At 36.3% G+C, this 22,928-nt stretch overlaps 2 protein-coding genes and 1 long non-coding RNA gene across 4 annotated transcripts; 2 read left to right on the forward strand and 1 right to left on the reverse strand.

Moving 5' to 3' along the window:
• The first annotated feature begins 1,337 nt into the window (after window positions 1–1,337).
• On the forward strand, window positions 1,338–2,142 carry LOC132060192 (uncharacterized). Its single transcript, XR_009415895.1, has 2 exons — window positions 1,338–1,560; window positions 1,667–2,142. It is a non-coding gene; the product is annotated as an uncharacterized LOC132060192 (long non-coding RNA).
• A 2,067-nt stretch (window positions 2,143–4,209) lies between these two features.
• Window positions 4,210–4,696, reverse strand: LOC132061586 (uncharacterized protein At1g43920, Chloroplastic-like). The gene is made up of 2 exons (XM_059454364.1): window positions 4,571–4,696; window positions 4,210–4,470 (listed from the first exon to the last, which is right to left on the reverse strand). Exons 1-2 carry the CDS (start codon window positions 4,694–4,696, stop codon window positions 4,210–4,212), a joined length of 387 nt encoding a protein of 128 aa, XP_059310347.1.
• Window positions 4,697–14,381: 9,685 nt separating this feature from the next.
• LOC132060188 (cell division cycle 5-like protein) lies at window positions 14,382–22,808 on the forward strand. Of its 2 annotated transcripts, none has more exons than XM_059453094.1 (4): window positions 14,382–14,790; window positions 18,683–20,389; window positions 21,287–21,568; window positions 21,801–22,808. In XM_059453094.1, exons 1-4 carry the CDS (start codon window positions 14,614–14,616, stop codon window positions 22,656–22,658), a joined length of 3,024 nt encoding a protein of 1,007 aa, XP_059309077.1. In that variant the 5' UTR covers window positions 14,382–14,613; the 3' UTR covers window positions 22,659–22,808. The 2 variants fall into 2 exon arrangements, with proteins under 2 accessions (XP_059309077.1, XP_059309078.1); XM_059453095.1 differs by lacking the exon at window positions 14,382–14,790 and adding an exon at window positions 14,948–15,005.
• The last annotated feature ends 120 nt before the right edge of the window (window positions 22,809–22,928 follow it).

Genomic DNA, 22,928 nt, shown 5'->3' on the forward strand with positions numbered 1-22,928 from the left:
CATAAATTGGGACGGAGGGAGTACTTTATCACAAAAGCCAGATAACGAGTCTATAGCCTGTTTGACCAAGCTTTTAGGAGGCTAAAAGTGCTTATTAAGTCACGATTGCCTTAGAGCTAGTACACAAACTCGTAGACCTTAGAGCTAGTATGCAAACTCGTAGATAGTGTTGAGCAATTGAGGTGAACTTGTTATCAACAAAACATAGATAAATTTCGTGCTCAACCAGCACAATTGGACGATGAAATTATGCTAACTACAATGGGGAATTATGAGTAAATACGAGTACGCTCTGCTTCGCATTCAATTGGACGATGAAGGATCATCAAGAGAAAAAGTGTGGCGTGACTTAACTAAACCCTTTGGGGAATTATGAGTACAGGTCAACCAAAATGGGAGAAAAAACTGTAACGATCACAAGGACCCCACTCATTCCTTAAAGATATTGTGATTTAAACCATTCAAAATCATAGGCATACAAGAATAGGTCATAGGTGAACCAATACAACTTTAGGATCATCAACTGTTACGGGCTGCCTTCGTTGTGCCTGGCGCCCGCGCCCCTGCGCGTAAAAAGTGTCGGTCGTGCAGGAGACGTGCGCAGATGAGTGTCAGCCGTTCGTGCGCGCGCAGGCATTCGGCCACATTTAAAAAGGGGCCCTTTGGAGACATCAAGAGATGTCATATTCCCAATTTAGCAAGGATCCATGAGAGGTGCACGAACAAGGGCTATGGCACTAGGAACCCTTCCTAGGATGTTATGGAATGTCTTCTCCATTATACAGGTCAACCAAAACAGGAGAAAGTATGGGGAAGGTAGTAATAAGAGTTTCGCCTCATTTGGTAACGATCCCAAGGATTTGGGTTTTTCTTTTTTTAAAGTACTAACTCCAATTCCTTAAGATATTGTGATTTAAACCACTTTTCCTGGACAAAATCATAGGCATACAAGAATAGGTCATAGGTGAACCAATACAACTTTGAGTGCGCGCGGGGAGCGACGCCGCGCGGTGCGAGAGGGACACGTACGTCCGTAGCCAACCCAAAGGTGCGCGTAGCGAGACCCCACAGGCCTTGCATTGACCACCACATGTATTAATGCCATGTCAAGACTTGTTTGTTTTCCTGCTAGAGTCACAAAGTTGGGATGAATTTCGGTTCTGTAACTATCTTCACGGACGTCATAAAATGTGAAACAGCCCGTAATAAAGGAGTAGCATACTACAACTTTTTTCCTTTTCCATAAGGGCACAAGTGTTACTAGTAATGTTACCAGTAAAACTATGGAGATTCAACGCCACGGGATCCCAGGTATGAGTTTCAAGATTACACTTTGATAATTTCTTCATCTACTCGCATTTGTAAAGTGTTTATGCTTAATGGAATCAATTCCATTAACAATAAATATGGATAAATATGAGCGGTTATTTTTTTTCCCTTTTGGTTCTCCATAACTGCCCTTTCTAATTAATTTGTCTCACATATATAAAGAGACTATTCAACAATACAATTCATTTCCAACTTTTCATTTACATCGTTCCAGAATATACCTACCAAAAGGTATTCATACATATTCATCTTTCTTTCTTCTCTTCAGACTAAAAAACAGTATAACTTGCTTTCTCCTTCTTTTAGTTAATCCTTATACTATTTGTTCTTTGTGCAGAAATGGGTGACAAGCGGCAGTTTGGTGGACATAGCAAGTATGAAATCCTCATCAATCCGCCCAAGAACATGAATGAGCGTCTTATAGACGTCCATTTTCTTTTGATGGAAATGGCTGAGAAACTAGACAAGATTATGGACGACCAGGCTGAGTTGAAAGCGAGGACGGAGACATTGGAGGCGATGGCCAGGGCTACGGTCAGAGGCATTGGCATAGAACTTGATGAAGTCTTACCCCCCTCACTCCCACCTGTTCCTAAGGCTGTGTGAATCTTTTGCCAGGGTTAGTATAAGTATGCTTTGGGATTGATGTTGTTGTTTTGGTTTGTATTGGGGGATATTAAATATAAAATCATGAAAATTTTAGTTTGTTCGCCAAAAATTCTTTTTATGTTAGTTGTTATGTTAGAGAAAATTATATAAACAAAAAAATATGATTATTAATATAAATTACACTGCTATGGATTTTATTTGAACCATCATTTGAACTTATTTATTATGATACACAAATGTATAAACTTATACTCAGATATGAACTTTTTTTATAACTTACACCGATAGAGATAACCTTATTATTATAAGAACTTATTTCTTATGACTTACAGTGATATGTATAAACTTATTGGCATGTTATTTTTTTATTAACACTTATAATTTTTATGTGATTAATTTGATTAATTAGAGAAAGTTATATAAACGTCATATGAACTTATTTTTTAGACTTACACTGATATGTTTAAACTTACACGTATATGAACTTATTTTTTGATTAATTACACTAATAGAGATAAACTTATTAGTAAGTAATTTTTTTAATAAATAATATTAAAAATTGTGTGAATTTATTAGTATGTGATTAATTTAATTAATTAAAGAAAGTTATATAAACAAAAATTTGAATTTTGTACGACTATTCGTTTACAATTTTGACAAATTTCCAAGAAGGATAATAATGTTGACAACACGGCATACAAGATGCACTCTTTGTTTATTTCCAATGTCCACCTCTTAAATTGGCCAATGAGAATTTAGCTAATGAAATGGGTGACCAAATCTAATTGGTGAAGGGTTTAGGCGTGGGTGAGTTTGGCCGCCCAAGCTAAGAAAGTAATTATATCAACTAATGCATGATCACCATATAATCACTAGATGGGTTGCATGAAAAAATTACCCTAAATACGTACTAAGCTATCAGTAACTAAAAAAATGGACAGAACACCAAAAAGAAGAAGACTAAGTTTAGGGTTATGTGCATCTCCGAATGTCATAGAGAAGTTTTACCATACCAAAAAGAAAACTACGAAACCATGGAGGATGAACTAACTGAGCTCATACACAGGCTAATCAAGCTTAGAGGAAGAGACTCTACTGAGATGATACTCTTGCTTGACCCCCTTCCCCTTACCAAATCTTATGAAATATACGAGAAGCTCCTGAAGAATAATCCCCCTCAAGTCTATGATACTCGTGGTGACAATGAGTCATCAAAGGATAGCCCCTTACTTGATACTAGGGGCATTGCTTTTGGTGATGTATGCACCAAGGTTCTTTATTTTTGAGGTGGTTAAGATTACTAGTAGGAATAGTTGGTGTGGGTGTTTTTGTCTAGATGCTATGTCATCTAACTGTTTTTAATTTTGTTGTGTTTTGTTTTAGCTTGTTTTATCTCTGTTTGGAATGAAATGTTTGTTTTGCAATTACAATTTGTGTCTCTTTTAATATTTCTATGCTTAACCGCTAACACCAAAATAGCTAAAACGATGGAATAATTTAACTTGAAAACACTAAGACTACACAAAATAATTAATTTTGATTTTACAGATTCTTATATTTTTTATTATTTTATCCACATTAGATAATTTGATTAAAAATTGGCAAAATGCACTCAATGTAAAAAAGGAAAAGAAAAAAAAATAAGGTAGTAAAAAGGAAAATGTTCATAAATATGAGTAAACCCAATTCCATTGATCAAAAACAGATTTACATAACAAAGATGAGTAACAAACACTACTTCATAAATATGAACATGCTTTTCTATGTCACCTAAACATATTTTCACTTGCACCGGTTAGGAACTCAAGGGAAACTGTAATTTTTTTTTTTTCAAACGCGCGTACCTAGACTCAAACTCGGGACCTAAACGTTCTAAACTTAAGGCGAAACCATTATACTAGGGCAGATCAACCGCGTTTAAGAATCATCGTTAAATAGTTTTACTCGCTATGTTAGAGATAACTATCATTTTACTCTTCAAAATGGAAAAGGAAAATGTTCATAAATATGAGTAAAAACCCAATTCCATTGATAAAAAACAGATTCACATAACATAGATGAGTAAAAAACACTACTGCATAAATATGAACATGCTTCTCTATGGTTGAGAATTGAATAGACATGCACCCTTCAATAAAAGGCAAACCGAAAATCCAATAACAATAGGAAAAACATGTCTTACAAGGCCAACTAAATCACAATGACAATAACCAAGACACTACTATATTGGCCTAACTACTAAATTAGCAACATAACAGTAACTAGATACAATTAGACAAGGCCAAAGAGAATTTTTGCAACTAATACACATAGAACAACGATCACAAGCCTTTTGAATTTGGCTTTTTCACAGTCCCTCTCTTGCTTAGTTACCTTCAATTTTTGTTTCAATGAATCAATCTTGTCTCCAATATCCTTCATTTTGTGTTTCAATGTATTCCTCTCTTCTTCAACCTCTTTAAGCTTCTCCTTCAAAAGCTCAACCTCTGGAGAATGATCAATCCATCTAAAATAACCACATCCACCCTTATCCTACATAAAACGATAAGAAAATTATGAACTCAAACAAAATAGAAAATTCAAGGCCGAAAATCAAATTTTGAAAAATCAAATTTTGAAAGTAGCTACTCACTTTTGGAATCTTGCAACCAAAAAATGTACGACCTGGGTTGTTTGGAGTCCTTGAGGTTCTTACAAGACAAGAGTTACCGCAATTACAAATATTAAATTCCTCCGTATTCCCTGAAAATTGTGACATAGTTTCCTGGAAGGACGTTATATGATCTTTTACAACGAGAAAAAAAAAAAAATGAACAAGGATGTTATACAATGTTATACAACCAATTTTATGACCAATGAAAAAAAAAAAAGGAGCGTAACAAAAAAAAAAAAGGAGTACAAGGTTATGCTTTTTTTCTTACTGATTGAACATTGGGAAATTAAGTGTAATGATGAAAGAGTGTAAAATTTGAATTTTTTAAATAGGAATATACGTGTATATATATATATAAGTTCTACTTTTTTTTTTTTACTATAGGTAATTGGTCATCACCTATTTGATGACCAATAAAACAACAATAAATAAATAAATAATAGGTAAGTTCTACTTTTTTTTACCATAGGTAATTGGTCATCATCTATTTGATGACCAATAAAACAACAATAAATAAATAAATAATAGGATTTTATATATATATATAGGTTGTATACTAGATTCTACTTTTTTTCTTGGTCAACACCTATTTGATGACCAATAAAACAACAAGGAATAAATAAATAAATAGGTTGTATACTAGATTCTACTTTTTTTCTTGGTCAACACCTATTTGATGACCAATAAAACAACAATAAATAAATAAATAAATAAATAAATAAATAAATAGAAAATAGGAATATATATATATATATATATATATATATATATATATATATATATATATATGATGAAAGAGTGTAAAATTTGAATTTTTTAAATAGGATTATACGTATATATATAGGTTGTATACTAGGTTCTACTTTTTTTTCTTACTATAGATAATTGGTCAACACCTATTTGATGACCAATAAAACAACAAGGAATAAATAAATAGAAAATAGGAATATACGTATATATATACAATATAAGAAAAGTATACATTCAAAAAGAATGCACATTCAAAAAGAATGCACGGTTTTCTCTAGTGATTGTCATTGGAAAGAAAAATGTAATAATGATCTTGGGTGAAGAGAGGAAAATTTAAATGAATTTGAAATTGGAAAAATAAAATTTTCAGAAAGGGCATAAACGTAATAGGCAACGATGGCATTTGTGCAATTTGTGCGAAAAGTCCACTTGAATTTACGTTAATACCCCTAAAAAGGTGGAGTTGTGCCAAGTTGTGCCATTTTGGGTTATGCCAAATATATTTTTTCAAAAAAGAAACCTTGACTCAGAGTGCTGAACATACTCGTCAGACGTGTACCAAAATAGAAGCACTGTTATGATTGAGCAAATGGACATTTTTGCCCTTGGTCGTCCCATACTTAATTTCTAGAAATTACGCGTGTTAACTAATAGTTTTGAGGAACTAACAATAAGACTTTGTGTTCAGTTATTAATATATCTTCCCATGAAAATTTTGGAATAGCAGATCTTTATATTGAAACTATAAGACTCTATACAAAGTGGTATAAATGATCATTTAATTATAACAATATCTATGCTCAGCAAGTTTCATGGATTCCCAAGTCAATGAATTAGCACTCCTAATAAAATTCAATTAGTGACGGCTTGACTACAGGTCAAGAAGCAAGATTTTTCAAGAGAAGTACGAGCAAAAATTAGCCACACGATTAGATTGCGTATTTGGCTAGAAATGAAAGATGAGAGATGGAATTTGCATTCACAATAACAAAGACAAAAATATGAATAATTTTACTCTTCATCTCTTAATTATTAGTAACATGTAATTTTGGTCCTTATAATATTTAATCTTGAATTAGGTAGAATTTGCACTTTTGGTCCCTTTACATAGTAGTAGTATGTTATGTTTAGATTATTATTAGACTTATAGTACCTCTAATTGTGGAGTAACATAACACAACAAATTTAGCATAACACACGATTAATTAAACATGTCAAGAAGCAAGATTTTCCAAGAGAAGTACGAGCAAAAATTAGCCACGTGAACTCACTGTGTATTTGGCACGAAACAGAAGATGAAAAACGAAATTTACAATCACAATAACAAGGACAAAATATGAATAATCATACTTTTGATCCCTTAGTTATTAGTAAACTGTAATTTTGGCCGTTGTAATATTTAACCTTAAGTTACTTAGAATGTTCATTTTCGGCCCCCTTACGTAGTAAATACGTTATATTCAGATTATTGTTAGACCTATTATACTTTTAATTGTGAAGAACAATATAAATTTAGCATAATGCATGGTTAATAAACAGGTCTAGAAGCAAGATTTTCCAAGAGAAGTACTGTTACACCCCGTACCTTTAAATGTAAAGTTTCGTCGTGAGTTAGTTGACGAAGACTTAAAAGGCGAGGTTGTCGTCAAGTCATAAGGAATTATACATGCTCATTCTTCATACATGACAGCTTGGTATCATGTTTAGTAAGTATCGGGAAGGTTGGATGTTAAGCGAATCAAAGAAATTAAGTTTGTTGAAACTTTGGAAAAATTTGGCGAATTCGGATTTAAATTTTGGGTCAAATTTAGAGAGGCATCTCTCCTAGAATACGAGGAGTTACGGAACCCATAACCTATGCATTCATAAGTTCAGTGAGTCTACTTTCCAATGCAATTGGCAAAATTGAATTCGCACATCGAGGTGGGAGTTATGAACCGTCGAAGTGTGACGGTCCGTCGATGCACATCGACGGCCCGTCAACAGTGAGTCAGTGGAGAATTTTCTAGAATGTTATTTATTGATCCATTTCGTTTTATCCTTCATTATTTCACACACCAACAGACCCTAAATGTCCTAATACTCCCCTCAACCCTTTTCCTAATTCCCTCCATCATCTAAGTAAGATTTGAGCCCGTAAAACCCAAGACTAGTTAGCACATCATGGTAGCTTGTGTTTCTATTATGTTGGTGGCCTTATGGCCTTAAATCAAAGTGTTGCGGTTGAAGGTTTGCACTATATTAGGTATGTTTTCCATCTAAGCTTTGATATTAAATGGTTCTTGAAGGATTTTAATAGTTTTAAGTTAAGGAAATTGTGATATAAAGATTACATGTTGGCATGTCGGTGTTGTTGGCTTGGGGTCTGATTTGAAGGAAGTTTTGGGATGGATTTACTTATGCTTTGACTTGTAGTTCTTGATTATGTTGTTGTTGATGTTGGTATTGATGTTTGGGCTTGATTTGGAATGGAAATTATAGGGGAAATGCTGCCCGAATTTCGTTAAGTTTCCTATGTACTTGAAATGGGTAGTAAGGGATGTATATGGCCTAATTGTAATTCATGTTATCTTGGTTGTAGTGTTACAAGCTCGGGAAGTAAGCATTGGACATTAGGTAGACTCCAAGGTATGTTAAGGCTGTCCCTTTCTTTCCAAAGGCATGACTCTCTTTTTATGAACTTATACATGATATCCATAATACCCTTACTCCTAAAAATGCTAGCAATTCATGATACTCAAGGTTTTTATGATATGAAAGATAAATGTTTTCTATGATGATAATGAAGATGAGAATGATCCCATTTCTAGAGATTCCAAAGCTTATGGTTTTGATGTCATTATGAGATTATTGAGCTTGTTTCATGATTATTGATTTTATTCATTGTTATTGATCTCACCTTATGACAATTGTTCCTTCAAGGTGAGATATAGCGATGACGATGATTCCATAATGATACATCGGAGGTTACTGACCCTATGTCACTCTGATAGAGTTGTAGCTTTTATTTGGGCTCTTATATATATATATATATATGTGTGTGTGTGTGTGTGTGTGTGTGTGCGCGCGTGTGTGTGTGTTTTATCACACCGTGCCGCGCTATAGTCGGCCTGGCATGCGCATAGATGCGCACACCACTGCAGTGGGCAGCTTATGATATCGTCCCGGACACGGGATGATGATGAGATGATGATAACATCGTGCCTATATGGCCGGGCAGTATACATGATCAGATGATGATAACACCGCGCCTATATGGCCGGGCAGTATACTATATATATGTATGTATAAGATGTTTTCAAAAGTTAAGCATGCATGACATCCGCCTTAAGAGGCATTCAGATATACAGAGTTATACAAATATTTTCAGCTATACGATTACACATATATACGGAGACGGATATATGATTGACTCTCATGTCATAGATTTCTTTCATGATTCTTATGTATATGTTGTTTTCATGCCTTACATACTCGGTACATTATTCGTACTGATGTCTTTTTGCTTGTGGACGCTGCGTTCATGCCCACAGGTAGACAAGGAGACGGTTCAGATTCATAGGCTGCCATCTCAGCGTTGATACAGGAGCACTCTACTTGTTCCGGAGTCGCAGTCCAGTTGGTATGGTTTTATGTACAGATGGGTATGGCGGGGTCCTGTCCCGTCCTTATTATGTTATGATTCCGTAGAGAGGCTCGTGACGCAGATATGTACAACTAGATGTCGTGGACCTCTCGGTCCCTCTTGTGTTGTATCATTGTTTTGCCTTCTCGGCTCGAGTACTTGAGACCAGCTTGCTGATGTATATATGTATATATCTTTTGGGCTTGTGTCCCTTACAGTTATGGCATGTAATAGTTAGTATTACGGCCCACTCAAGTATGGATATGAGATGCATGTATGTATTGTGGTACTCGGTAAGTTAGCTTCGAGTGCCCGTCATGGCCCTCCGGTTGGGTCGTGACAAGTACGAGCAAAAATTAGCTACGCGAACATGTATATGAAACGGAAGAAAAATGAGAGGTGTACTTTGCGGTCACAATAACAACGATAAGAAAAGGGATAGCCACACATTTAATCCCTTAGTTGTTGGTAAACTCTAATTCCGATCTTTGTAAATTGTAATTCAAGGCGATTTAACTTTGAATTAATTAGCACTTGCATTTTCAGCCCCTCTATGTAGAGCTTAATAGTTAATATGTTATTAGTAGATTATTATTAAACCTATAATACTTTTAATTGTAGAGCAACAATACAAATTTAGCATAATGCATAATTAATTTTAAATAGTTAATAATCAATAATTCATCAACTTTTTGAAGATTCACTAGCAGAAGTATCAATATTACACATTTCAAATGAAGGTTAAATGTGTCTATCTAAATAACACAAGGACCAACATTAAATTTTTCATAATTCAGTGAAAATATGACACAAATTTCCACTAGAAAATCCTAATCTCTGAAATTTCAAAGCCTGTTAGAACCTATGAAAGCTCATCATACTAGGCACTATACTGGAATGGACTTCTACCATGTTCTCCTTTCTTGAGATACTTAAGTGCTTCATTGCATACCTCGGATGTATCAGCATATACTCAAATATCTGATACTGCAAAAACCAATCATGAACATGCCAAAGGAATCAATATATAATGCTGCAAAATTAATTATAAGCTTCACGTGAAAAAAAAGCAAGTAACTTCCAATCCGGTCGTATGATAGAACTTGAACTACGCATATAGTACTTTTTTTGATTGACAAGTTAAAATTGTATTATGAAACAACACCAAGATAGTACTGCAGCAAATACAAACTACACACATAATACTCTATTTCAATTTTCCCCTTGTATAATTAGTTTGTGAAGAATGGCGAAGGAGCCATTCAAATGTCAGTCAGGAGGCGAAAAATGATAAGTTTCTACATATGTTATATCCTCAAATTTTCCATATATAGTGTGTCCGAACTCACATAGCAAAACATTAAATGCTATTGAAGGCTTTGAACATCATACAATGAACAAAAATCAAAACCTTCGAAAGTAAATGTTTAAGAAGACAATTTATAGATGCCTGTTCTCATTGATTTGTACCAAAGAATTTTCAATATAATAAGGAGAAAATTGCATAAAAACAACATGGGTGGGTAGGATAAATTTGACAACTAGACGAAAAAAAGAGAAGCAATAACTCAATTAAAACACATTTGATTTTCATAAAAATTGTCACGGTCCAAACCGATGAGTAGTGACGAGTGTCGACACCTCTAGCAACCAAACACCGCTATACTTATATCTGAATCTTACTGAACATCAAGACCCATACATGACTTAAGGCGATCTCATAAATGGCGACATCATGAACACCGAACACTCGTATATACATAAACATGTTGAAAGAACGGTAAAGGTGCTAGGTCTTGCTACATATACGTACACAAAAAGAATAGAAGCCGACAAGGCTACGTCATCCGACTAATACAAACAACCGTCTACGTACCTGCGGAATAAAAGCGAGGAAGGACGGGACAGGGCCCCGTCATACCCATATGCATATACATCTCAAAAGAGGCATACCAAAACTGACTACAGCTCCGGATTAATGGAGCGCATTGACCAATGCTGGATAGAAGTCCTACTAAGCTGGACCACCTGTCGGTCTACCTGAACCTGCGAGCATGAACGCAGCCCCCCGAGCAATAGGGAGTCAGTACGGATAATGTACTGAGTATGTAAGGCATAAGAACAACATATATATACAAGAATCATGAATAAGATCTGAAGTCATAAGTCGAAACGACTATCCGTATGTACTTGTATGAACTAGTATCCGTCTCGTATCCGCATAAATGTAAATCGACAATGCCACTGTGGGCGCATAATATGCATGCTCATGCCTATCAATGAAGGTCGTACATCTATATATATGTGCGTGTATAACGCCTGTTTCTCTTCTCATATCATATCGGCCTCTCTGCGGCCAACATCATATACACGTCTTTGAGGTACGTGCGTGTACCGATTCTCTTATTATCATCATGGTGGTAATGCGTGTATAACGCCTATCTCTCTTCTCATACTCCACATATATCTAATACTCGCGTATATAATGCCTTCTATTCACGGGTCAATGTACATAAGTATATAATGAATGTAATGCATGAGTAAACTGTATACATAGAACTGGCTACATAAGACTGGACCCATGAACAGAAGGAACACTCATAAACGAGGCACATGAACATCAAATACTGAAGTACTTCTAATGCTTCTAAGAGTAGAGTAATATGGAAGCTCGCTTACTCGTTTGTTGGCTCATATCATATGATCATGCCAAAAGAAAGAAAGGATAGCCTTAACATACCTTGAAGTATATCCAATCGTCCAACTTCTATCTCTCGAACTTGCAAGTCTTGAGGGGTCTAAGATTCCAAAGATCAACTTCAACTCCAACCCCCTAAGCTTCACAACTTGAAGAAACCCTATGAACAACCTTCTTCTTGACAAGCACGGGTTCACGGGCTCGGATCATACCAAATCTCCACTAATAATGATGGAAAATATTGTGAGAGAAAATATTAGGGTTTTTCTAATTTGGAATGGATGAAAATAAGAAATAAGGTCGTGAACCACATATTTATACTTGGATGCCAAAAAGCTACAGCGATCCGGTTCGACGAGCGGGTCGACGACCGTCGACGTGTCGACGGTCCATCAACTTGCTCCGTTGACCTGCGCCTGTAGATTTCCAGCTGCGGAACCCTGTCGACGCCACACAATGACGGCCCGTCGACGATGACTGGTGTCTGCAAATTTTCTCAGGTTCAGCTCAGATCGCGTCAAATCGATTCGCTCAACTTCTAACTTTGTAAACTGCGCAGTACCTGCTGGTACCTTTGTACACGGGGTAGGACACTTTCTACCCCCAACTCAAGCTCGGGTCTCTATTCCAAAGGCATACCCAGCTAGGAAACCATAGGTTCTACTACGATGCAAATGAGAGATATAATAAAAATCCTCATACCTTTTATGTCATCCACAGTGTAATGACTAATGATAGGTTCAATAATAATGCAGTTTGAATATTATCAGACCAAGCTAGCTCAACGACCACCTTGTTGTTAAGAAAATTGGAAGTCAGGATTATAATAAGCATACGAACATTGACTCTTTACATTCTAGTGTGATAAGCTAAGTGACAAAGAAACCTATAGGTTAAGAAAGTTCAAAAATTTACTGCAGCTCCAATTTTCAAACACCTGGTGAACGTCAGAAATCTTTTAACAAGAAACTCATATATGCATATTCCAATAATACTCGATACAAACAAAAAAATACAACTACTTTATAGAAGCATGAAGACCCATCACCAATTGTGTTACAACCTACTTTAACATATAAATTGATAGTACAGACAGGAATATACCCAGTTTGAGCACAAAGGAGAGGAAAAGGTTTGAGGAAGATGGCCGAGTACTTTGCCCATTCCTCTGCCTCTTAGGCCTTAGCAATTGTTAATCTAGAAGTGATCTCGAGGAAAGAGAGACCCAAAGGGAACGGTCTAGAAGGAAAGGAAGTACGGATTTGCCAAAATCAGTTATGTGTAATTATTATTCTACCCCTGCACTAATTGAGCTAAATGACTGCTCTACCCTTGGTCGTCCTCCTCTTCACATTTCTATATACAGAGCCCATTTGGATTGGCTTATAAGTTGCTAAAAATAGCTTATAAGCTGTTTTCAGCTTTTTTGAGTGTTTGAATGGCTAGCTTAAAGCCATTTTGTGCTTAAAACAAGCCCAAAAAAATAATTGGGCCCATTCGCTTACTTTATCTAAAAAAAATTATAAGTTCGAAAAAACGAGCTTTATACCGAAACAACTTATGTCGTTTTTTTTTGACCCATCCAAACAGACTCACAGTCAGTAGTAAAGTAAAGTAAAGTAGTAATATTTTATGGGCAAAGGGTCAAATTTACCTTCCATGTATGATTATAGTTTAAATTTGCCCTCCGTCAAAGTTTGGGATCAAATTTGCCCTCCTCGTTAAGATACTTGATGTATTGCCCTTTTATGGATGGAAGTCCACATCACAAAAAAAAAAATAAAAAAAATAGCTACGTTAGATCCACATCAGATCCACGTAGGCAACTTATACCCAATCCAATAAAAGGGCAAGCAACCTAACTCATGCATAGTAAGTGGATTTTGTGCATACTGATCTTAGTGATTTGGTAACCTTGATTTCATTGTTCACAACCATGAACTTACTGCATATGTACAAGAATGCTTAATTTTGTGTCAAGTTGATAATTAATTGAATTTAGGCTAGGCAATTGATAATTATTTACTATGTGCCAATAGTTGCTGATATACTTCAGTTAGTTGATCTTTCGAATGAATGATGCAAATGAAGTAACAAACATAGAACCGTGGAGCAGAAACACTACACAAAAGAATCCTGTAGGATTATTATTTTTCAACTTTTTTTTTTATTAGATTTTTTTCGTCAGACCATGGATAGACCGTTTTAACAAAACTTCATGGACCGTGGAGGGAGACTTGTTTGAGCGGGACCTAAACTATCTCGGGGATCAAACTTTTTTTTCGTGTTTCTACTGCCCCAAATGTAAACTGGTTGAGATATAATTGTGCTGTATTTAGTGCCTCTTGTCCTACCATATCATCTTACAATCAACACTAAGCATTCAATTCAATCTGTCGAATTATACCTACTCTGCTTTTGCATTGGTCCAATAGGGATGGGGATACGGGTAATGGGTTTATTGGGTTGGGTATGAGTTGTCTATGTGGATTTGATGTGGATTCAACGTGGCTATTTTTTTTTTTTGTGATGTGGAATTCCATCCATAAAAGGGCAAATGTATCAAGTATCCAATGAAAAAGGCAAATTTGATTCCAAACTTTGACGAAGAACAAATTTAAATTATAAGTAATTTTGACCCTTTGCCCAATATTTTATTGATGGGCTTTCCTAGCCGAGCCCAGACCAGCCTAAAATATCCAACTCCCAAATTCCAAATCAACTCAAATTCGAAACTCAATTGAAAATCTCATCATCTTCGTAGCTAAAGTGATTCCGGCACACTCACACACAAAATCTCGTTCTTCTTCTTCTTCTCCAAAAACCCTAGATTTCTCGTATCGCAATCGATCAGAAAACCCTATTTCCCCCACATTGACACACAAAATCTTAGTTTTTCGAAAACCCTAAATTAGTGTGTGTGTGTGTTTCTTAAAGAGTAAAGCAAAGATGAGGATTATGATAAAGGGAGGAGTATGGAAGAACACGGAAGACGAGATTTTAAAGGCGGCTGTGATGAAGTATGGGAAAAATCAATGGGCTCGTATTTCTTCATTGCTTGTTCGTAAATCTGCTAAACAGTGTAAAGCTCGTTGGTATGAATGGCTAGATCCTTCAATTAAGAAGGTAACTTGTTTTTATCTATATTGATTAACCTTGTTTACGTGTTATATGTTGTGTGAAAATGTTGTATGTGAAAATTGTTTGTTTCTATTACACTCTGTGTGGTTTGCGAGCTATTGCACAGGAGCGGGGTTTACCCTGTGCGCACCCAAAGGTAAGTAGTTTTTTAACGGTGTAAAGCTCGTTGGTATGAATGGCTCGATCCTTCAATTAAGAAGGTAAGTAGTTTTTTTTTTAACTTTGTTTTTTTGTTTTATGCTGTTACACCTTGTTTGGATGGTTGTTACATATTGTTTTGATAATGTATCTATTGTGTTTTATGCGGGTGCACCTTGTTTGGATAGTTGTTACATATAGGAGCCGTTTGGACATGGTTTGAAACCATGTTTGGACATGCAATTTGGATATCTTAAGTTGTATTTTCTCTTATAGACATAAAAACCCCACAAGTTGTGAAAACTATCAAAACATTACCAATTCTTATACAATCTTACCAAATGAGCAAGTGATAGTTCGTAAAAAAATTAATAAGCTACTAGAAGGCCTTTCTGAAAAATACAACATCAATTGATCAAACTTTAGTTTAATAAAAACGAAAATCTAAGATGAATGGTAATGAGGTTGGTAGAGATAAATAAAGGTTGGTGGAAGTTAATGAGGTTAGTAAATGGTTGGTGGGAGTAATTGTTAAAGATATCTACCAACTTATGGGCCTTTTTTTTACAAAATATAAACTTATGGGTCAAATTTTTATTTAAAATTTTTGAAACCATGGTTTGAAACCATGAGATGAAATGTATGTCCAAACGCTGTTTCATCTCATTCAAACCACATGTCCAAACGCCTACATAGTTTCATAATGTATCTATTGTGTTTTATGTGGGTACACCTTGTTTGGATAGTTGTTACATATCGTTTCATAATGTATCTATTGTGTTGTATTGTATTGTACTGTATTGTTTTGATGAATTCAACGTTTCCATAGGTTGTATCGTAATGTTGATATTGATTTAACCTTATTACTGTGTTATATACTGTTAATGTTTGTTCATTGGTTCTGAAGAATGTTCTTTGTGAAAACTGTTGTTTCTATTACACTCTGTTCGGGTGGTTGTTACATATTGTTTCATAATGTATCGTATTTGTTGTATTGTATCATGCTGTAAAGCTCTATATGATTGTTGTATTGTATCGTGCTGTATTGTTTTGATGAATACTGCGTTTGGATCAATTGTATCGTTTCCTGTCGTTACATAATGTCACCCACCAGCAAAAAGTAGGGTACGGGTAGAGCTATTATTAAAAAAGTACTATAAAGGATAAAATAGGCTTAATGTTTGTTCAATGTTTCTGAACAATGTTCTATATGAAATTTGCTTTTTCATTAGTGATTTTAGCGTAGAGAACGTTTTATCTTTGGAAATCTTTTTCTGGAGCACTTTTTCAATGTTTGCTAGGGTATAAAAGTAGGTGAGTTTTCCCTTGTAATGCAATTTGGATACCTAAGGTGTCGAGGAAGGTGTGTTTTTACACTTGGCTAGCTCCTAGAGGGGTAATCTTGATGGCAGAAAATCTTAGAAAGCGGAAGGTTGACTGCATCAGTTGGGATTATATGTGTAAGGAGGCGGGACAGGACGTGGGTCATCTTCTTCTGCATTGTGGTCTTTCCATGAGGTTATGGCGGGATATGTTTAGGTGGTTTGGTACTTCTTGTGCTATGCCAAGAACCATGAAAGAATTGATGGTGAAGATTTATAGCATGGAATGTGGTTCCACTACCGTTAATGTGGGTGGTGCGGAGAGAGAGAAACAGGAGAGCTTTTGAGGGGGTTAGAGTCGAGTTTTTCTAAGTTGAGAAGTAGCCTCCGATCCCTTATTTTCTTTTGGTTCATCCATAGAGTTCCCAATTGTATAGAAGATTGGGTGGAGTTTGTAGAGAACCATTTCTTTTTGTAGATTCTTTACCTTTTGGTTTACCCCTTGTATACGGCCTAGTCTTTGTCCATGTTTATGAATGAAAATATTTTTACTTGATCCCAAAAAAAAAAAAAAGCAGGTGCAATATGCTGATAGTACAAGCTGCAGGACAGGGTATAAGGATAGCGATTTTAGTGTTTTTTGAATACTAAATTTTGATAAAACAATGTCTAAGTATTGATTCAAACAAGTGATGAAATATGTGTTAAAGATGCCCGTGAAAGACACTACTTAATTCGGAAGTTACTTTTCCCCAAAATTGAGTAAGTATTTGGTTCTTTGTTCTTGCTTAGTTTAATACGCCATGCAATGTATCTTTGTAATGTTTGGTAGGGTATAAAAGTAGGTGAAATATGCTGATTGTACAAGCTGCAGGATAGGGCATGATTATAGTGATTTTAGTGTTTTTTTGAGTATTAAATTTTCATAAAACAATGTCCAGGTATTGATTCAAACAAGTGATCTGAAATGCATGTCAAAGTTGTCTTAGAAGGAAGCTAATTAGTTCGGAAGTTATTTTCCCCCAAAATTGAGTAAAGTATTTGGCTCTTTGTTCTTGCTTAGTTTAATGCGCCATGCAATTTATCTTTGTAATGTTTAGTAGGGTATAAAAGTAGGTAAAATATGCTGATAGTGCAAGCTGCAGGATAGGGGTACGAGGATAGTGATTTTAGTGTTTTCTTAGTATCAAATTTTGATAAAACAATGTCCAAGTATTTATTCAAACAAGTGGTATGAAGTGCGTGTTAAAGATGTCGGAGAAGGAAGCTAATTAGTTCGGAAGTTATTTTCCCCCATTGAATAAAGTATTTACCATGCTTCACAGTCCCTGATAACCAAATGACATATGACCCTCCTTCCTGTGTCCTCTGTTTATTTATACGTATGACCATTCATTCTGTGTCATTTGGTTATTTATACATTGAAACATCTCATTATATCTTGGTTTTGGTTCTTTGTTCTTGCTTAGTTTAATGCGCCATGTAATTTATCTTTGTAATGTTTGGTAGGGTATAAAAGTAGGTGAAATATGCCATAGTGCATGTGTTAAATTTTGATAAAACAATGTCCAAGCATTGATTCAAACAAGTGATACGATATATGTGGTAAGATGTGTCATTTGATTATTTATACATTGAAACATTTCATTATATCTTGGTTTTGGTTCCTTGTTCTTACTTAGTTTAATGCGCCATACAATTTATCTTTGTAATGTTTGGTAGGGTAAAAGTAGGTGAAATATGCTGATAGTGCATGAGTATTAAAATTTGATACAACAATCTCAAAGTATTGATGCAAACAAGAGCTATGAAATATGTGTTAAAGATGTCTGAAAAGGTAGCCATTTAGTTCGGAAGTTATTTTCCCCCAAATGAAAGTAAAGTATTTGACATTCTCCACAGTCCCTGATAACCAAATGGCATGACCCCTCCTTTTTGTGTCCTTTGTTTATTTATATTTATGACCTTCATTTTGTGTTGTTTGGTTATTTATTGTCATTTGGTTATTTATACATTGAAAAATTCATTATATCTTGGTTTTTGTTCTTTGTTCTTGCTAGTTTAATGCACCATGCAATTTATCTTTGTTATCTACTTGGGGATAGCTATTACTTTGCGGCCTAGTCTGTTGGAACAGAAAAGTTCTGTTTTGTGAGCATATTATTGCTTTGCCCCAGTTTGTTTTTTCGGTTTATTTACTGGCCTACAAGTCCTGAAACCAGTTTCTGTATGTTAATTTCTGTCTGGGCTTTTTCAAACGTTTTCTGTTTTTCCGTTTATCAATTTCATCTAATGATTTCCTGAATAGAGGAAGTGGAAAGTGTACGGACTTTCCAATTTACCTCAGACTGTCGGTAGGAACTTATATCTTAGCTTAACCACTTCTTAACACCCCTTGCTACTCTTTTTTTTTCCAGACTGAATGGACTAGAGAAGAAGATGAGAAACTACTTCATCTTGCAAAGCTCATGCCCACTCAATGGAGGACAATTGCACCAATTGTTGGTCGCACACCATCCCAGTGCCTTGAACGTTATGAGAAACTTCTTGATGCAGCTTGTACTAAGGATGAGAACTATGACCCTAATGATGATCCGAGAAAATTGAAGCCTGGAGAGATTGATCCTAATCCGGAATCCAAGCCTGCTCGTCCTGATCCTGTTGATATGGATGAGGATGAGAAAGAAATGCTCTCCGAGGCACGGGCTCGGTTGGCCAACACAAGAGGCAAGAAGGCTAAACGGAAAGCTAGAGAAAAGCAGCTTGAAGAGGCTCGAAGGCTTGCTTCTTTACAGAAGAGGAGAGAGTTGAAGGCTGCTGGAATAGATGCCCGTCAAAGGAAGAGAAAAAGGAGAGGAATTGATTACAATGCTGAAATTCCCTTCGAAAAGAAGCCTCCTCCAGGTTTCTATGATGTTACTGAGGAAGACCGTCCAGTAGACCAACCTAAGTTTCCAACTACCATTGAAGAACTAGAAGGGGAAAGGAGAGTCGATAAGGAAGCTCGTCTAAGAAAGCAGGATATTGCAAGGAATAAAATTGCAGAAAGGCAGGATGCCCCTACAGCCGTATTGCATGCGAACAAACTTAATGATCCAGAAGCAGTGAGGAAGAGGTCGAAACTGAATCTTCCTGCACCACAGATTCCCGACCATGAATTGGAGGCCATAGCAAAGATAGGAATTGCCAGTGATTTAATTGGGGGAGATGAACTCTCTGAAGGGAATGCTGCAACACGCGCTCTTCTTGCAAATTATGCCCAGACACCACAGCATGCAATGACTCCTATGCGAACACCTCAGAGAACTCCTTCAACTAAGCATGACGCCATTATGATGGAAGCAGAAAATCAAAGGAGATTAACAGAGTCTCAGACACCTTTACTTGGTGGCGACAATCCTTTGCTGCACCCCTCAGATTTCTCGGGTGTCACTCCTAGGAAAAGGGAAGTTCAAACACCAAACCCACTCTTAACTCCTTCAGCGACTCCTGGAGCCACTCCTGGAGCCATGAGCCTTACTCCCAGACTTGGCATGACACCATCAAGGGATTCTTATGGCATGACACCCAAAGGAACTCCCATGAGGGATGAGCTACGCATTAATGAAGAAATGGATATGCACAATAATGCTAAACTTGGGCAGTTCAATTCAAAAAGAGAATTGCTTTCTGGTTTGAAAGGCCTTCCTCAGCCTAAGAATGAGTACCAGATAGTCGTCCAGCAACCTCCTGAAGAAAATGAAGAACCAGAAGAGAAGATTGAAGAAGACATGTCTGATAGGATTGCTAGGGAGAAGGCTGAAGAAGAAGCAAGGCAACAAGCTTTACTCCGGAAAAGGTCAAAAGTATTGCAAAGGGAGCTCCCTAGACCTCCCGTTGCTTCATTAGAACTAATAAGAAGTTCCTTAATGAGAGCTGATGAAGACAAGAGCTCCTTTGTTCCTCCTACACTAATTGAGCAGGCTGATGAAATGATTAGAAAGGAACTTGTGTCTTTGCTAGAACATGATAATACCAAATATCCTCTAGATGAAAAAGCAGAGAAGGAGAAGAAAAAAGGGGCCAAGCGAAAAGTGGTTGTTGAACCTGCTATTGAGGATTTTGAGGAAGATGAACTAAAAGAGGTATGTCTATGTTACTGAAAGAAAAAAAGGGTTTCCTCTACCCTTTTTGTCTATTTATTTTTCCTTACCTGCTTTGCATTGTACTTTTGAGCGAAAGAGTTTTAAATCACTTCAAATGCATGTATGACTTGAGAGGTAGTATCAAATTAATACTAGAAAAGACAAACTAACCTTCCATACAAAGTATTTGGAAATTGATTTTTTTTTTTTTTTTTTTTTTTTTTTTTTTTTTTTTAAATAAAAATTATCATATAACCTTCTTATATATTGGATTTCTGGAGGCTGCAAGAATTCAAGAATACAATAGGTTCAATAGGATGGACTAATACTGTATATGTCAAGTTACATTTTAAATGTATGTAGTACATATGTAGTGTGTGTATATATTATTTTTGGCTTCATCCAACTCAAGCTAGCTTACATGCTCAATTTATGAAACCTAATATACTCATGACACTATACTTGGTGTCCCAGTTTTGTTTTTTAGTATTTTTTTGATAATGAGGACTAATGAACTGAAATTGGATTGTCGAGTTTTAGTTAAGACGCCAAAAAATGCCAATGGTTCTATTCTGAGGGTCATTAAATACTCAGTTGGATGCAAACACTTAATTCACTCACTTAACTCATTTGGATGCCATTATTGCTTGTACGAAATATGGTCATTATGGGTTTTTCTGTAATATTTGATGTTTTCATGTGCATTTGGCTGTAAAATATAACAGATGAAGTTTTAAAAACCAGGTCTCTTCCTGATAGACTCCTTGTCTCTTTTTACAGTGTGCTAATAGATGTGCCCTATTAATTACGATATTCATGTGCAAGCGGTAATGTTTTCTGGATTTTGTATGATGTTTTTCTTGAGCTACCACTGTATAACTAACTCCTCTCATGCAGGCTGATGGATTGATCAAGGATGAGGTTCAGTTTCTTCGTGTGGCAATGGGACATGAGAATGAATCTCTTGATGAATTTGTCGAAGCACACAATACAACTTTGAATGATATCATGTACTTCCCTACCCGGAATGCTTATGGTCTCTCAAGTGTTGCGGGAAACATGGAAAAGCTGGCTGCTTTGCAGTATGAGTTTGAGAATGTGAAGAAGAAAATGGATGATGACACTAAGAAAGCAACAAAACTTGAGCAGAAGATCAAAGTTCTTACTAATGGATATCAGGTACAATTTAGTGGTTAATTGTTTAATCTGAATGTAGTTTCCACTTCCTGTACAGTTCTCCGTTTGTTAACTTCATTTGCTTAGGTGTTTGATCATACAACATAGTTCTATATCGCTTCTGCAACCAGACCGGTTTCTAGTTCTTACACTGGATCTTTCTTGGCTACCCTAGTTTTCGTTTGTGTTATATTGAGTTTTGAATTCCAGCTAACTATTCATTGTGGATGAGCAGATGCGAGCTGGAAAACTTTGGTCACAGATTGAGACAGCCTTTAAGCAAATAGACACAGCAGGGACAGAGCTTGAGTGCTTCCGAGCATTACAAAAACAAGAGCAGCTAGCAGCAACACATAGGATCAAAAATCTGTGGGAAGAAGTTCAGAAGCAAAAGGAGCTTGAGCGTATCTTACAGAAAAGGTATGGTGACCTTATAGCAGATAAGGAAAAGATCCAGCATCTCATGGATGAGTATAGAAAACAAGCTCAAATGCAGGAAGAAATTGCAGCAAAAAATCGGGCTCTTGAGTTGGCCAAGGCAGAAAAGGAGAGTGTACCATCCGCTGCTGATGTGGAATCTTCAGGTACCGGCCAGTGCTCCAATACAGAGGAAAATCTTGCTTCTGCCTCTCATGTACCATCGGCTACCATGGAAGCTGATGATGTGCATATGGAGCCTTCAGGTACCGACCAGTGCTCTAATGCAGAGGAAAATTCTGCCTCTGCCTCTGATGTACCATCTGCTTCTATTGAAGCTGATGCTGTGCATGTGGAGCCTTCAGGTACCGGCCAGTGCTCCAATGCAGAGGAAACTTCTGCTTCTGCCTCCCTTGATGCAACTCTTCAGGATGTAAAGGGACAGGTGAAAAAGGGTGACGACTCCACAATGGATGTTGAAGCTATAAGTGACCGTGTACCTACGGAGGGTCAGAAAAACCTAGTAGAAGAGAGTAATGGGGATGGTACTAAAACAGAAGACTCGATTATGGAGGGTCAGCAAAACCTAGTTGAAGAGGGTAACAGGGATGTTACTAAAACCAAAGACTCTGGAGTAGTAGCAGGTGATAGGGAGGCTGATCCTGCGGACTTGTAAGGTTCTACTAAAAAAGTGGTTATTGGTTCACTAGTTTTATAATCCTGTTTCCATACATTTTTGTAACCAAGTTTTGCTTCATTTCAAGAATGTCTTGTATGGTTGGATGAGAATTCGAAATTGTCAAATTTGAACTGTGGTTTAGCTGCCTATGTTGGTGTTTGCAAAATAATGAACTGCATTAGCCTACCCTTCCAAATTTGCTAGGAAACTAGTAACTCTTTAGGTCCTTTACTTGATCATATCTATGGTTACCTTGTGTAGATGTGA

The sequence above is a fragment of the Lycium ferocissimum genome, chromosome 6, assembly GCF_029784015.1.
Source record: "Lycium ferocissimum isolate CSIRO_LF1 chromosome 6, AGI_CSIRO_Lferr_CH_V1, whole genome shotgun sequence".
Classification (NCBI taxonomy): Eukaryota; Viridiplantae; Streptophyta; class Magnoliopsida; order Solanales; family Solanaceae; genus Lycium; species Lycium ferocissimum.

Bases quoted from the DNA above. Each gene is read 5' to 3' on its own strand.
- LOC132060188 (XM_059453094.1), top strand. From the start codon at position 14,614: ATGAGGATTATGATAAAGGGAGGAGTATGGAAGAACACGGAAGACGAG. The intron at 14,791-18,682 runs GTAACTTGTTTT...TTTTTTTTCCAG, and splicing joins TAGATCCTTCAATTAAGAAG to ACTGAATGGACTAGAGAAGA. The intron at 20,390-21,286 runs GTATGTCTATGT...CCTCTCATGCAG, and splicing joins AGGAAGATGAACTAAAAGAG to GCTGATGGATTGATCAAGGA.
- LOC132061586 (XM_059454364.1), bottom strand. From the start codon at position 4,696: ATGTCACAATTTTCAGGGAATACGGAGGAATTTAATATTTGTAATTGC. The intron at 4,471-4,570 runs GTGAGTAGCTAC...CGTTTTATGTAG, and splicing joins TTGGTTGCAAGATTCCAAAA to GATAAGGGTGGATGTGGTTA.